Raw genomic sequence first — 16,166 nt, 5'->3', positions numbered from 1 at the left:
TCCTCACATGAGTTGAAATTAAAAACATCATTTATGAGATAGATAACCCATTTTGGAAAAAAAGGGTAAAAAGAAAACAAAAATGAATTGAAACTCTTGTGATTGAGAAGGGAAATGGCCGAAAAAAAAGCCAATTGCTGTAGCAGAGAGGGAAGGCAGAGGCAGAGGCAGAGGCAGCATTTGTTCATGGCGTCTTTAGTTTTTGTATTTGTAATCGCTGTAAAAGATTCTATGCAACGAAGTCAGAAAACCCCAATATGAATGTGAGGGGGGGCAAAGAAAAACAGCTGGTTTTAATTGAAATGGTGAAAGAGTAAGAGTTTGGAGCAAGAAGACTTCCATTTCCTCCTCTTTTCTTCTTTGTGGGGTCTCTAGTTTTTCTCTATTGATGACAGCCTCGATAACAGCCTGGAAAGTTTAGTGTGGTAGCTGCACTAAAAAAACTCTGCTCAACGGGCCTTTCATGCCGGGATTAGTGGGATCTCTTCTTCTTCTTCTTCTTCTTCCCTTCTCTGGGTTCTTTTCTCTTTGATTCATATTTCCCAAATACCCCTTTCAAGATTTGTTGTGTTCTTCATCAGGTAAGACACATTTCCATTTCTTATTTGTCTCTTTGTTCTTTGAGAAGTCTAACCTGATTTAGACTTTTGTGGTCTGCAATGGAGTTACATATCTGTACTGAAATTGTGTTTTAGCTGTGGATTTGTGAAATGTGCATTGTGAGATAGATCCAGAGGGAGGTGGGTTTTGAGGGATTTGGTTGGTTTTGTATTGGGTTTCTTTTGGATTTGTGTTTGCAGATCGAAAGAGAGGCTGTTGGGTTTTTTTTTTGGGGTCTGTTCTTACAAGTTAGGGAAGATTAGGAGCTTGAGTTTGTTGTTTATTGTGGTTTTAGGATCTGGGGTTATTGGAAATGGTGAAAATGAAGTTTGTTTCCATGTCTATGGTTCTGTCTGTGGTCTTGTTCATGTGTATTGGATCTTACGCCTCTTTCACTCCCATTGATAACTATTTGATATCGTGCGGTTCTACACAAAACATCACCTTCCAAGGTAGAACTTTTGTTCCTGATTCTGGACATTCATTGCTCTCCAATGATGGTGAAAGCTCTGTTGTTGTTAGTCCAAAAGGTACAACTGCTCCATCTCCAATCTATCAATCTGCTCGGGTTTTCACGAGTGTTGCTTCATATAAATTCGAAATCAGGAAAGAAGGTCGGCATTGGGTTCGGTTGTATTTTTATCCTATTCCAAAGTCGGAGCGGAATCTTGCATCTGCATCAATTACTGTTGTTACTGAGAAGTTTGTGCTGTTGAACAACTTCACTTTCAAGAACTACAATGGTTCTTTTATGTTCAAGGAGTATGCAATCAATGTCACTTCAGATTCCTTGACCCTGACTTTCATTCCGTCCAATGGTTCTGTTTCATTTGTTAATGCGATTGAAGTTGTCTCGATGCCTAATGAGCTGATACCTGACCAAGCCTTGGCTTTGAATCCATCTGCTCCTTTTAGCGGCATCTCGGAACTTGCTTTTGAAACTGTTTACCGGCTGAATATGGGGGGTCCTTTACTCACTTCACAAAATGATACACTTGGAAGGACTTGGGAGAATGACATGAAATACCTACATGTCAACAGTTCTGCAGTGAATGTCTCTGCCAACCCGGCGGGCATAAAATATCATGCTGGTGTGACACAAGAAACTGCACCAAATTGGGTTTATGCAACTGCCGATGCCATGGGAGACCCAAATGTACCGAATGTGAACTTCAACTTGACTTGGGTTTTCTCTGTTGAGCCAAATTTTCAATATTTTGTCAGGGTACACTTTTGTGATATAATGAGCAAGGTTCTCAATAATCTGGTTTTCAATCTTTACATAAATTCTGATAATGCTCTGGGAAGCTTCGATCTATCATCGTTAACCGGTGACTTGGGTGTGCCTTATTATAAAGACTTCATTTCCAACTCAGCAGATTCAACTACTTTGACTGTTAGTGTTGGTCCAGATACAATGGCAGACATCACCAATGCAACCATGAATGGGTTGGAGATTATGAAGATAAGCAACCAAGCTGGGAGCTTGGATGGAACTTCTTCTGTTGAAAGTCTTTTCCCAGATGCGCCTTCAAAGAAGAACAATATCGCAATCATTGTTGGTTCTGTCTTGGGATCTGTAGTAGGCCTTGCTTTGCTCGTATTGTGTTATTGCTGTTTTGTAGGACGCAAGTCAAAGACTACTCAACCAGCACACCCTTGGCTGCCTTTGCCTTTATATGGAAACTCTCAAACCATCACAAAAGTGTCAACAACTTCTCAAAAGAGTGGAACTGCAAGCTTCATTTCTTTGGCTTCCTCCAGTCTCGGCAGATTCTTCACATTTCAGGAAATTCTTGATGCTACCAACAAATTTGATGAAAATCTGCTCCTTGGAGTTGGTGGTTTTGGTAGGGTTTATAAGGGAACACTTGAAGATGGTATGAAAGTTGCTGTTAAAAGAGGTAACCCCAGATCAGAACAAGGTCTTGCCGAATTTCGAACTGAAATAGAAATGTTATCAAAGCTACGACATCGTCACCTTGTGTCTCTTATTGGCTACTGTGATGAAAGATCAGAAATGATTCTTGTCTATGAGTATATGGCAAATGGACCCCTCCGGAGTCACTTGTATGGAACAGATCTACCACCGTTGTCATGGAAGCAACGACTTGATATTTGCATTGGTGCTGCGAGGGGGCTTCACTATCTTCACACTGGTGCAGCTCAAAGCATAATACACCGAGATGTTAAAACCACAAACATTCTCTTGGATGAGAATTTCGTTGCCAAAGTTGCAGACTTTGGTCTCTCAAAAACCGGGCCATCTCTGGATCAGACTCATGTAAGCACTGCTGTCAAGGGTAGTTTTGGTTACCTTGATCCTGAATACTTCAGGCGACAACAGCTCACCGAGAAGTCAGATGTTTATTCATTCGGGGTCGTTCTAATGGAAGTTCTTTGCACGAGGCCAGCACTAAACCCTGTTCTGCCCCGAGAACAAGTCAATATAGCAGAATGGGCAATGACCTGGCAGAAGAAGGGCATGCTAGATCATATCATGGACCCAAATCTGGTAGGTAAAGTTAATCCGGCTTCGCTTAAGAAGTTTGGTGAAACAGCTGAGAAGTGTCTAGCCGAGTATGGGGTTGACAGGCCATCTATGGGAGATGTCCTGTGGAACTTGGAATATGCTCTTCAGCTCGAGGAAACTTCATCTGCTCTAATGGAACCTGAAGACAACAGCACAAATCACATCCCTACCATCCAACTGACCCCACTTGAGCCATTTGATAATAGTGTAAGCATGATTGATGGAGGGAACTCTGGCACCGACGATGATGCAGAAGATGCTGCAACAAGTGCAGTATTTTCGCAGCTCGTAAATCCTCGTGGTAGATGAGAAAAGGAAACATTCCTCAGCTAGTAAGATTTATCCTGGATGACCTGCAAAGGCACTGGGGGTCCTCGCATTGAGTGAGTCTAATATATTTACAGTGGACAAATGAAGAAATATATTGTTCTGTGATTTCTTTCTCTTAGATTAAATTCCATTCGCTCAATTCATTCAGATTGTAACATGGTTCTGCGGCATCCGTGGATCATTTCAAGATTAATTGGTACAGTAAACAGTCTACTCTTTATTTTTCACATTCAGGCTGCTAGACATTAGCTGCCCCAGGTTGTTGTTACACATTTACTCAGACAATGGATTGTATTAGTTGTATAATGTTTTTGTTTCTGATGAAAGGTATAGTGAATAAAGCACAAGTTTTTGACTTAATATTTGTAGTTCTATGTTCTATTCTGTTTATTACTCTCTTATATATATTGTATCCTAAAACGACACTAACATGTCTGCAAGGAAAAGAAGTTAATAGTCAAATGACTTGAAATGGGCAGATAATTCTCTTAGTTTGTGAGAACTTCAAGATTGATTTGTGTTGAATTGAAATGGGAACAATTGAATTGGAATTTGGTAAACACACTTTCTTGACAGAGCTGAATACTAAGGTACTGTAAGATTCACCCAAAAGTAGAAACGAATCACTCAACAGAAGACAACCAGTCAAACTCTCCATGAGAGTAGACTATTAGACAGTGTGAAGCAAAAGCTTCATTATTCAATGTTTAGTATGACTTGATTCTGGTTATTGTGATTTATTTTCTGCAAACTATTCCGTTTCCACTTGTGCTTCCTCCAGAGCAGTCTATGAAGCTATATTGCATTATCTTTGGATCTACTTTGTTTGAGATTCTGGCAGGGGAAAACAAACAAGCACTGCAATCGGCCGAGAGGAGCGATGAGGTCCTGTACTCCTTGTCACCTCCTACAATAGGCATTGCAACTCCTGGCTTTGCAGGATTAATAAAGTCACGTTGATAAGTCCTTCCAAGCACTCCTTCAACCTTCGATGAGAGGCCATGGAATCTGAACTGGACTTCCAAGTGAGCAAAACAGTCATCTTTTGGTATCTGATAGTTATGAATTCTATCATCTTCTTTAGTGATCGGTACAACGTTAACTGATATCTCTGCTATCTCAGGGAGAATTACCAAGACACTGTTGCTGGTTGATGTTCTTTGAACTATAATATTGCTTTCTGAGGACCTCCATTGCGAGAGACGACCATCTGGTATAACAACTTCTTTTCCGTCGTAAGTGAATTTCAAGCGATCAACTTTGTTGTCCCAAGTTGCTGCTCGTTTGGCCTCAAGTGAGAAGGAGTGAGAATTGAAGAGGAAACCTAGAGCTTGAATCCATGTGAAGTCCCTGGATCTGCCTGCAGGCCTTCGTCCAATGAACCGTGCATTGATTTGCAGATCGAGATCAGATACCAAGCTGAAGTGTTCGTTGCTTTTTCCATGGAAGTAGAACACAATACCATCAGCTCCAATGAACCTGGGGTCCAAGCATGCTGAGCCGGGACCGTTACAGTTTGGTTTTGAACCTGTCATTGTGGAACAAAAAACAAATAAGTCATAAACAAACTTCACAACTCATTCATGATTGAAATCAGCATTATCCAGCCTTACTTTTGCACTCTGCTTTGCATACAGGCGATTCGCAGTTGACGTAACAAACTTTGTCGGTATGGTTTGATGGTGATTTTGATGGGCATTCTGCTGGGCAACGCATCTGCTTGAAACGACACGGGCTGTTGCTCCTGTAACAAGTTAATGTATCAGCACCATGGATCTGCAACAAACCAGACATGAACACCAGAAGAATGATAGAGATTTCATTTCTGCTAAATCTCCCCATGATCATCTGAGCTTCTTCAATGGCAGCCAATGACTTGAGATGGTCAAGCACAGGTTTTCCTTGTATCTTTTATAAAAGCCATTGAGTGCGAAAGTGGGCATTTTCCCAGACTATTAAGCACTATTGAAGCAAATGCATTGTTCCATTTTTACTCAGCTTCTAGTTGAAGTTTTGAGTTTCATTAGATTTTGATATTGTTGCTTTATGGATTTATAAAATTGGTCAACGCTTTGGGAGCTGTAGTTTTAGTTTAAAGAACTGCAAGTGAACATCTTCAAGGTTGAAGCTGGCTAGAAAGGTTCTCAAATGGTTAAGATACCTTCGACTTTCAAATAAGAACAGATAATATCTGTCTGTTTGAGATTAGAAATTCACTCATCAAATATGGATAATTATAATGGGTAGCAAATTTAGTTGTTAACTTGTCATAAAATAATTTGTAAATATGGCATTTCTTTTCTTAAAAAAAGAAAAAAAGAAAAAAAGAAAAATGGGTCTAAAATGATAAAACATTCATATAGTCTATCAATGATAAACTTCTATCACGAAGAAGTCATTTTAATAGTCTATCATTGAGAGACTCCATTTTTAGTTTATCATTGATAGATGTCTATCACTTATCAACTATTTTTATGTCTATTATTGATGAATAATTTTTATGTAAATTATCGATAGACTATTAATGTCCATTAGTAATAACTTTTTATAACTAGTAGAACTATTTTATTTTTACTAGCAACTAATATTTCTCATGTTTGATAGACTTTTTTATGTTTTCTCAAATAAATAACATTGTCATGTTTATAGTTGAACGACCACGCAAAAAATCACCTAATAATTGAAGTAAAATAATATAATTCTTATTTCCTATATAATATATTTCTATTATATTGATATGATATTAATAACAACAAACATAATAGCAAAAGAGTACGGAAATAATGAATGATAGACACGTATCAATGATAGATTTCCATTAATGATAAGTCTATTATTTGATAACCATCAGTCAATGATATGTCTATCGGATAGGTTCATCATTGGTAGACCTCACTTAGTGATATGTACCGATAGAAATTAAAATTTTGTCATATTTACTAATAATTTTGAGTTGTGCTAAATTTGTTATTATTTTGTGTTAGATTGCCAAATGTCATATATGCAATTGTGCATTTTTACCCCAAATGACCCAAATTAAATGTAGGTCAAACACAAAGTAAAACTCAATTCTTTTGTATATAAAACACATGGATTTTACAATCCAAATGTGTGTTTGGTTGGTGATATAAAAACATAATTTTGTAGTTCGCGTTTTCAATGTTATTCAGATATATATTTAATCGTAGATTAGATTAAGAAGCTGAATACACAAAAATCTTGACCTTTAAGAGCCATGGTAAAAGTAATTTTGTAAACAAGAAAGAACAGAAGACCATTGTTTGAAAACAACTGTCTTATAGTTAACTAAGATAGTTGTGAATATTCGTCTTTAATTCATGAAACTTAGAAAGAAATCATCTTTTAAGCTTTGAAGGGTTAGACTTTTGATAATAATGAGAAATTGAGTATAGATGACACTAAAGAAACAAAGCTAAACAACAACCAAATTCACATGGTTCCTTTGACACGAAAATCGCCATGGTTTTTGTTTTGTCTTTTCAAATTAATGTTCTAATTCACATGTTCTTCAAACTATATCTATGTTTTTGTCCCTTTTTTTTTTGTTTGTTTGGTAAAAACTATTTTTCTTAGTCTTCATCTTGAATTGGTTAAAACAATGGCTCTCAAATGGAGTTTTGAAATGGTCATCATAGCATGATTTTGTAAAATATTGAAATTATGGTTCAACGTAGATAATATATCATATATCATTACAAAGATATAGAGGTGTTTAACTTCTGTCATTTTTCTTAGTCGCTAACACATTCATGTTGGTTGAAATATGCTCGCTTTGACATTAACTTTTTTCCTCCTTTTCTTTTGAAAAAATGCTTACTATTAACTTTGATTTCATAATTTCTTTCAAATATTAGGTTATTTCATGTACTTAGAATGTCTTTACCTTATGAGAATAATGTTTTAATGATTTTAAAATGGATATAACAGGGAGTCTAAATTGATTCAGTTATTAAAGTTTATAGCATGTTTTGAAGTAATTTTGCAATGATTAACATAATTTTTTGTCCAATTCAAAATCATATTGAAATACATTTCTAATCATTCAAAATCAATCTAAACATGAGCTTCGAATTTTGAATCGATACAATATCTAATTGATTCAGTGTTTTCTTTAGTAAGAGTATACTTTTTTTTATAAGAAGGCTTAATTTTTTTTTCCTGGCATGTCCCATTCTCATTTTGGACAGCAGTAAATAGCCTCTCTTTATACTTTCTTTTGTTTTTTTTAATCAGATTAATGACCTAAAGCTAAGACTCCTTGAAATCCTTTTGCTAAACTTATAATATTTTTAAGAGTTCAAGGGGTAGGAAAATTTTAATTTTTGACCTAAATTTATATCGTCTTTCACTCAATGTCATGAATGTCAAATAAGTTTTAAGTATGGCCTTCATTGAAAGTCCAAGACACTATAACCAACATTGAAGACGTTTCTTGTATCTGTTAATCATACTTCCGTGAAAGATCGAAGTAGAATCTGATTATTTAGAGGTGATTAAATTTTTGAATAATGAATCTATTGACTTTACGAAGCTTGAATTCTTCATTAAAGAAGCCAAAGCTATCATAGGTACTTAGAAAAAATCTCTTTTTATCATACTCTCTGTTGTCACAATGGTTTAGCTTAGTGTCATATCCATCGGGCGATGGAAGATCACCAAACTTGATAAGCAATTATTTGTTTATACTTGATAAGCAATTATATGTTTATACTTGATAAGCAATTATTTGCTTAATGATAAACAAATAATTGCTTATCAAAACTTCCTTATTAAACAGTTTGTTTCTGTTATGGCTTGTTGCGATATCTTTCAAGAATTGATTATTTAATGTTCTGTTTGGTAATAATTTGGTTTTTTGTTTTTATTTTTGAAAAATAAGTCTATTTCATCAATATTTCTTATCATGATTTGCATATTTCTTAAGTATAATTGTTGAATTCTTAGCCAAATTTAAAAAATAAAAACAACTTTTTGAAAGTTATTTTTTTTAATTCTCAAAATTTAGCTTGGCTTTTTAAACCATTGGTGAAAAATAGATAACAAAGAAAGAAATTTGGAGGTGAGAATAGTATCCATAAACTTAATTTTTCAAAATAAAAACAAAACATTTGTCATTTTCTTGAAAGAAAAAAGTTTTAACTAGATCTCTAAAAAAAAAAAAAAAGTTTTAGTTAGAATGGAAAAACTAAATATTTCAAAATATAAAATTAAACATAATTTCTTATCACGGTTATCTTCTCTTTTATTTTTACTTTTTAACAAAGTGGGAAGGAGATTCAACCTTTGATTTTGAGGTTGTTATTATAATTTTCTAAAAAGTTAACAAACAAACGGAACTATAAAATAGATAAATACAATTATCATATCAAAGTAGCCTAAACTTTTAAATAATGGTATGTTAAAAATTGTGCAAAATAGTTTGGTCCGAAGTAACGAACTACTCCCTAAACCTTCATTTGTTATAACATGATTGTGTAGTTTCAATTTTGTAACAGTTTAATCATTAAATTGAGTATCTAATAATTTATGCTCTACATTTTCAAAGTTGTAATAATTTAATTTTTGGAACACTTTTTTTTTAATCAAAATTAAATATCAATTTTTTATTTAATGTTGTAGACTTTGTAATTTATAAACAAAAGACTTTTTTTTTTTTAAAAAAAAAAACAAAGACTGAATTATTACGTACCAAAGTTTAGAAATTAAATTGTTATGGGACAAATAACAAAGAGTATTGGTGGTAGTTGTAATTGCACTATCAAACTTTGAATTGTAAAAGTTAGGCCTCCAAACTTCTAAAAATATTAAACTTGGAACATTATGCTTACAATAAAGGTAGAAATTGGACTTACAAATGATAAGATTGAACATTCAAACTTATACAATCATTACAATTTATACAATTATAAAAGTTTGATGGTCCAATTTTAACCCTAGTATAAGTTTGAGAACTTAATTTTTAAAATTAAAAGTTTAAGGGTATAATTGCAATTATCACCATACTTTAGGGGTAATTTTTGTAATTTATCCTAAACTTTGAGAGTAAATGAACTAAACCATTACAATCAAAGCTTAGTGTTAAAAATATTTCTTTAAAAATCTTAGAATTTAGGATATGATGTTGAGAGTGGTTCAAGCGTCATATGTAGAATGTAATTATCATAAAATAAACAAACAAATTACTATTTCAATAGAAAAATAAACAAATACCGACGTAGCATAGTTTAACTGGTATCTCACTTTCTATTGACTTGGGAGCGAGATTCGTACAGTAAATCAAAAAGAATAAATTAATTAATTAAAAGAAGAGAAATAAAAGGTCAAATTTGAAAAAGGATAATTGTTGAAAATGAGAGTAATTTGTTCAGTTGCTCAAATTTCCTGCAATAAAAAATCAAAATAAATTTCCTTTTTCTTAAATTCGTTTTCGCCTAAAAACCCTAATTTCTTCTTTCTTCTCCGTTAATTCTTGGCCTTAAACCCATGCAGGTGAATGCCCTAATTGTATTCGTCGATTCCATTTGAGACTTAGCCCTTCAGATTGGCGAATTTTGACTCTTCCATTTCCTCCTCAACTCTATCAAGATACGTTCTCTTCCTTCTATTTTTTTTTTTTCATTTTTTTCTTAATTCCATTCTTTACGTCAGGGGCTGTGATTTTCTTTCGTCTGTCTCATCAAATGTTCTAGTGGATTACGAGCAGTATTTTTGAGAAATTCCAACGACGGAAGTGGATTTTTCATTTGTTTTTTAAAATTTTATTGGGGGGTTGCGTTGAATTCTTAAATACTCGAGCAGCGGCGGCAGTTTTATTTTTGAATTTCAGAGTCGGCAGATTGGTTGAGATTTACCCAAGTATGTAAGGAGTATTGAGCGAGATGGGTTTTCTCCTTTTGCTGTGATTTTGAAGGTTTGATGTTTAGACGGATTGAATTTATTTAGGAACGTGTTTGTAGAATGATGGATAGAACCCCTGGTTTAGTTTTGAAGCGTTCCTTGCGAAAGAAAGCTACTTCGCGAAATTATGACGAGGATTTAATGGATGAGTTTGTAGAGAAGCATTTAGGGGGTGTTTCGAAGAAGAAGAAGAAGAAGAGCAAAACGGCAGAGGATCTAGAGAAAGAGACTGAAATTGAGGCTATGATAGCGTTATCGGTTGGATTCCCAATTGATGCCTTGCTTGAGGAGGAGATTAAAGCAGGGGTGGTGAAGAAATTGGGTGGGAAAGAGCAGAATGATTACATTGTTGTTAGAAATCATATCCTCGCGAGGTGGCGGGGCAATGTACGAATGTGGCTTTCAAAGGGGCAGATTAAAGAAACTGTGAGCAATGAGTATGAACATTTAATTAGTGCAGCATATGATTTCCTTCTGTACAATGGCTATATAAACTTTGGTGTGTCACCAACCTTTACATCTCAAGTGTCAGAGGAGGGATCTGAAGGAACTGTGATTGTTATTGGTGCAGGCCTTGCCGGATTAGCTGCAGCACGGCAGCTATTATCATTTGGTTTTAAGGTTATTGTTTTAGAAGGTAGGAATCGTCCTGGTGGAAGAGTTTATACACAAAAGATGGGGCAGGAGGGCAAATTTGCTGCTGTAGATCTTGGTGGCAGTGTCATTACTGGTATCCATGCTAATCCTCTTGGAGTTCTAGCTAGACAACTTTCCATTCCGCTTCATAAGGTTAGAGATAATTGTCCATTGTATAAACCTGATGGGACACTGATTGGAAAGGATATTGATGCCAAGATTGAGTTTATTTTTAATAAATTGCTAGACAAAGTGACTGAACTGAGAAAGATTATGGGAGGATTGGCAAATAACATATCTCTTGGAACCGTTCTAGAAAAACTCAGGCAATTGTATGCTGTGGCTCGGAGTACGGATGAAAGACAACTTCTCGATTGGCATATAGCAAACTTGGAATACGCAAATGCAGGATGTGTTTCAAATTTGTCTGCTGTGCATTGGGATCAAGACGATCCTTATGAAATGGGTGGCGACCATTGCTTCCTAGCAGGAGGTAATTGGAGATTGATAAAAGCATTATGTGAAGGAGTTCCAATATTTTATGGGCAGGTTGTTGACACTATTAAATATGGAAGTGAAGGAGTGGAAGTAATAGCTGGAGATCAAGTGTTTCAAGCGGATATGGTCCTGTGCACGGTCCCACTTGGGGTTCTGAAGCGAAAACGTATCAGATTTGAACCAGAGTTACCTAAAAGGAAGCTGGCAGCAATTGAGCGACTGGGTTTTGGATTATTGAATAAAGTCGCAATGGCTTTTCCTCATGTTTTCTGGGGGGAAGACATAGATACATTTGGATGTCTTAGAGAGCATTGCCATCAGCGAGGGGAGTTCTTTTTGTTTTATGGTTATCATACTGTTTCTGGAGGTGCAGTTCTTATAGCTCTAGTTGCTGGAGAAGCTGCTGAAGCGTTTGAATCCACGGATCCAACCGTGTTGCTCCACCGGGTTCTTGGAATTCTCAGAGGTATGATCTCTTTCTGGTTTTCGTCATGAATTACCATATGAATATTTCTGTAAGACTTCTCATTTAACCTTTGTTACCTTTCTACATATAGGCATATTCAGCACCAAGGGTATTGACGTGCCAAATCCAATACAGACAATATGCACAAGATGGGGGAGGGATCCATTTTCTTACGGCTCATACTCTCATGTTCGAGTGGGGTCCACTGGCAACGATTACGACATTCTTGCAGAAAGTGTGTGGAACAGATTATTCTTTGCCGGTGAGGCCACAACTAAGCAATATCCAGCCACCATGCATGGTGCCTTCTTGAGTGGCCTAAGAGAAGCTTCATGTATTTACCAAGCAACTCGGGGACGATCAAACAATACTAGGAAGTTCATGTCGAAAAGTCTCAGACATGATATTTTGGCAGATCTTTTTAGGAAACCTGACATTGAAGTTGGAAATCTGTCCTTTATTTTCAATTCCTTGGTAGATGATGAAAAATCTATGGGGGTCATGAAAATCACATTCAGAGGCAAGGGAGAAAGTTCTAATGACGAAGAATTGGCAGACGATTGTGAAGACCCCTCACAACAACAGCTGCTGCTTTACACGATTGTATCCCGTGAACAGGCACGTGAGCTAAAACTTGCAACTGGAGAGAATGAAGGTAGACTGCCACATCTAGTGAAAAATTTTGGCTTAAAGCTGATGGGACCCAGTGCTTTGGCTAATATCGGTAACTCGTTGATTTCTAGTATTGCCAGTGCTCGAAGAGGCCGGGGGAGGAATCGGTTGTCTGCTGGACAACCACAACTTCAACCCCAATCACAACCACAAATGCAAGCCCAGCCCCAGCCCCAACCACAACCCCAGCCCCAGCCACAATCACGACTGCAATCCCAGCTGCAATATCAACCTGAGCCCCAGCCGCAATATCAACCCGAGCCCGAGCCCCAACCCCAACTACAAATACAACCCCAGCCCCAACTGCAACTGCTTCCTCAGCCACAGCTTCAACCCCAACTGCTACTCCAACCTCAATCACAACTACAGCTACAACCACAACCACAAATCTAATAGATAATCTTCTGCTGCTGTGGACTTAAGAACCAACCCTCTTTTGGAAATAGAAGAAGTACCTGGAAACATGTGGGTGCATTATATTGCTTGAAAAGGGCTGTCACAAATAGGCATGCCTGTCAAATCCCAGATGAAGATTTGAATTATGTCCCAAGGGATGATGAATTTGGTTATTTCATTGTTTCACAATTCAGAAAAAGTGCGATTTTTTTTCAGCCTCAGCATGGATAATCGAAGTCTGAAGCAAACTGACTTGGTGTGGGTAAAAGTAATAACATCATCAGCTGATCAATGTGAAAACCTTTTGAGTAGATCAAATGACTGTAATTAATCAATTTGGTGTCTACTAGGGTAACAGGAGTTACAATTCTTCCCCGTATTTTTTTTTGTAGTTCAATACAACTCTATGTTAACTCATTGACTCCAAAGAAAGCAGTTGTATTCTTGGGCATCCATAGTTTTACAACACATTTCGTATCTGTATTATACACTCAATTTTTTCCTGGAAAATCCCAACCTAGAAAGCCTTTTCGCCTGTGGCTTTGGTATCTTCTAATATCTTGAATTTATAATTAAGATTCCGTTTGGTAACTATTAAAATAGAAGAAAAGAAGGCGACACAAGGAGTTTACGTGGAAAACCCTAATTTAGGGAAGAAAAACCACGGTAGAAAAGGACTTATTATTTAATGCCATACGTACAATAGACTCAACCTCAGATATAAATAGAATGAGGTGAAACCCTAATTTAGAAAATATAGTATAAATTAAAAAATGCCCTTGGGGCGTAGATATCGGCAAGACCCAACTTGCTAATACAAGCTTCAAACGTCTGTCTCGATAACCCTTTCGTAAAAACATCTGTAATCTGTTGGACTGAAGGTACATAGGGAATACAAATAGCTTCGCGATCTAACTTTTCTTTAATAAAGTGCCTGTCGATTTCCACATGTTTGGTTCTATCATGTTGCATGGGATTATTTGCAATACTGATGGTAGCCTTATTATCACAATACAGCTTTATAGACCCCGGACTACTCTCGTGAAGATCAGATAAAACTTTCTGCAACCAGATTTCTTCACACACTCCCAGATTCATAGCTCTATACTCTGTCTCAACATACTTCTGGCCACTACACCCTGTTTTTTACTCTGCCAAGTTACCAAATTTCTCCATACAAAGGTACAGTACCCTGAGGTTGACCTTCTATCATTCACAGATCCGGCCCAATCTGAGTCAGTATATGCCTCGATGCTCCATGTGTCATGTTTCCTGAACACCAAGCGCTTCCCAGGGGTGGACTTCAGGTATCTCAAAATTCGAGTCACAGCTTTCATGTGCTCCTCATATGGACTCTGCATGAACTGACTTACTACACTCACAGCATAGGAGATGTCGGGCCTAGTATGAGACAAGTAAATCAGTTTTCCTACTAAGCGTTGATACCCCTCCTTATTCACAGGAACTCCTTCCGAAATACTTTTCAGTTTGCTATTGACCTCAATAGGAGTGTCAATAGGTTTGCATCCAGTCATTCCTGTTTCCTTTAACAAGTCCAGAGTGTACTTCCGCTGAGATACAGATATTCCTGCTTTTGATCTTGCCACTTCCATCCCGAGAAAATACCTTAAACTACCAAGATCCTTGATTTCAAATTCACCTGCCATCCTTTATTTTAGCTTAGCAATTTCTGCCGTGTCATCCCCTGATAGGATGATGTCATCAACATACACTACCAACACAGCAATCTTTCCTAAGGGTGATTTTTTGGTAAACAAGGTATGATCAGAATTCCCCTGAACAAACCCTTGGACTTAACAAACACGGTGAATCTGTCAAACCATGCCCTAGGGGACTACTTCAACCCATATAAAGACTTCCTGAGTTTGCAAACATGATTCCCAAACTTAGCTTTGAAACCTGGAGGTGGACTCATATAAACTTCCTCTTCCAACTCACAATTTAGGAAGGCGTTCTTTACATCTAGTTGATGTAGGGGCCAATCTTTATTTACGACGACAGACAGAAGAACACGAATCGTGTTTAACTTAGCCACTGGGGAAAAAGTTTCTGAATAATCAATCTCATACGTCTGAGTGAACCCTTTAGCAACTAACTTGGCTTTATACCTCTCGAGTGTTCCGTCAGACTTATACTTCACTGTGAACACCCACTTGCAACCAACTGTTTTGTGACCTCTAGGGAGAGCTACTAACTCCCAAGTCTTATTTGCCTCGAGAGCTCTCATTTCCTCCATTACTGTTGCTTTCCACTCGGGAACTTCCATGGCCGCATGTACACTGGAAGGTATTGCTAGAGCATCCAGTTGAGTAGTAAAAGTCTTAAAACCAGGAGATAAGTTACTATAGGTCAGAAAACTATGCAAAGGGTATTTTGTACATGACCTGGTTCCCTTTCTCAGAGCAATTGGCATATCCAGAGCAGTATCATAGTTGTCAGTTTTCGTCTGTCCCTCTTCAGTATCAGATTTTTTAGACAATTCTGCATCTTCTTGAGGATCTTTCAGCACCTCATTACCTCCTGAAGTTTCAACCTTCTCTGAGCTCTCATCATTTTTTATGTTCCCAGACTTCTCTTCAAGACTCTCCTCTGAAACAACGGGATCTTGAACCTGAGCTGGTTCCGACGCTTGGACACTTTCCGATAGAACACCAGAGGTTTCCTGAATTTCCTTTCTGAGATTCTTCCTATAGTATGTTATTCAGGGCACTTGTCTAGTAGAAAGAACCGACACAGGAGCAACAGGAGCAAAGTTAGGTTCAAGACTAGATAGACTAGGTCCAGGAACAATGGGGCTAGGCTCAGGTTCAGAAATATTAAGACTAGGCTCAAGATTGAGGCTAATGGGTACGGAGTACGTGGAACTGTTAGTCTCTTCATTTGTGGTCTCCCCATGAAGATGACTAACGGGAAAGAACGGTTTATCTTCAAGGAACGTGACATCCATAGTGATAAAATATTTTCTGGAAGATGGATGAAAACATTTATAGCCTCGCTGATGAAGGGGATACCCGAAAAACACACATTTTTTAGCTCGTGGAGCAAACTTAGTCCGGTGTGGACCATGAGTATAAACAAAGGTTGTACACCCAAACA

At 37.0% G+C, this 16,166-nt stretch overlaps 3 protein-coding genes and 1 long non-coding RNA gene across 5 annotated transcripts; 3 read left to right on the top strand and 1 right to left on the bottom strand.

Moving 5' to 3' along the window:
- Positions 1–463: 463 nt before the first annotated feature.
- Positions 464–5,311, bottom strand: LOC120085768 (Late embryogenesis abundant (LEA) protein-like protein). Its single transcript, XM_039041950.2, has 2 exons — positions 5,077–5,311; positions 464–4,991 (listed from the first exon to the last, which is right to left on the bottom strand). Exons 1-2 carry the CDS (start codon positions 5,309–5,311, stop codon positions 4,201–4,203), a joined length of 1,026 nt encoding a protein of 341 aa, XP_038897878.1. The 3' UTR covers positions 464–4,200.
- THE1 (protein kinase family protein) lies at positions 914–3,823 on the top strand. Its single transcript, XM_039041949.2, has one exon. The coding sequence runs from the start codon at positions 914–916 to the stop codon at positions 3,440–3,442; it is 2,529 nt and encodes an 842-aa protein (XP_038897877.1). The 3' UTR covers positions 3,443–3,823.
- LOC120085769 (uncharacterized) lies at positions 4,891–5,460 on the top strand. Its single transcript, XR_005484030.2, has 2 exons — positions 4,891–5,019; positions 5,101–5,460. It is a non-coding gene; the product is annotated as an uncharacterized LOC120085769 (long non-coding RNA).
- Positions 5,461–9,826: 4,366 nt separating this feature from the next.
- LDL2 (LSD1-like2) lies at positions 9,827–13,500 on the top strand. Of its 2 annotated transcripts, XM_039042262.2 has the most exons (3): positions 9,827–11,981; positions 12,073–12,636; positions 12,725–13,500. In XM_039042262.2, exons 1-3 carry the CDS (start codon positions 10,442–10,444, stop codon positions 13,051–13,053), a joined length of 2,433 nt encoding a protein of 810 aa, XP_038898190.1. In that variant the 5' UTR covers positions 9,827–10,441; the 3' UTR covers positions 13,054–13,500. The 2 variants fall into 2 exon arrangements, with proteins under 2 accessions (XP_038898190.1, XP_038898189.1); XM_039042261.2 differs by having other exon boundaries at positions 12,073–13,500.
- The last annotated feature ends 2,666 nt before the right edge of the window (positions 13,501–16,166 follow it).

This window comes from Benincasa hispida, chromosome 9 (genome assembly GCF_027475165.1).
Source record: "Benincasa hispida cultivar pf3 chromosome 9, pf3_genome.v1.1, whole genome shotgun sequence".
NCBI classification, from domain to species: Eukaryota; Viridiplantae; Streptophyta; class Magnoliopsida; order Cucurbitales; family Cucurbitaceae; genus Benincasa; species Benincasa hispida.
Note: the sequence above shows the minus strand (reverse complement) of the source record. Positions and strands in the feature narration are given on the sequence as shown.

What these genes read in the sequence shown, in the direction of transcription:
- THE1 (XM_039041949.2), top strand. Translation starts at nt 914, where the DNA reads ATGGTGAAAATGAAGTTTGTTTCCATGTCTATGGTTCTGTCTGTGGTC.
- LOC120085768 (XM_039041950.2), bottom strand. Translation starts at nt 5,311, where the DNA reads ATGATCATGGGGAGATTTAGCAGAAATGAAATCTCTATCATTCTTCTG. An exon ending in ATGCAAAGCAGAGTGCAAAA is followed by an intron (nt 4,992 to 5,076) that starts GTAAGGCTGGAT and finishes CCACAATGACAG; the next exon opens with GTTCAAAACCAAACTGTAAC.
- LDL2 (XM_039042261.2), top strand. Translation starts at nt 10,442, where the DNA reads ATGATGGATAGAACCCCTGGTTTAGTTTTGAAGCGTTCCTTGCGAAAG. An exon ending in GGTTCTTGGAATTCTCAGAG is followed by an intron (nt 11,982 to 12,072) that starts GTATGATCTCTT and finishes TTCTACATATAG; the next exon opens with GCATATTCAGCACCAAGGGT.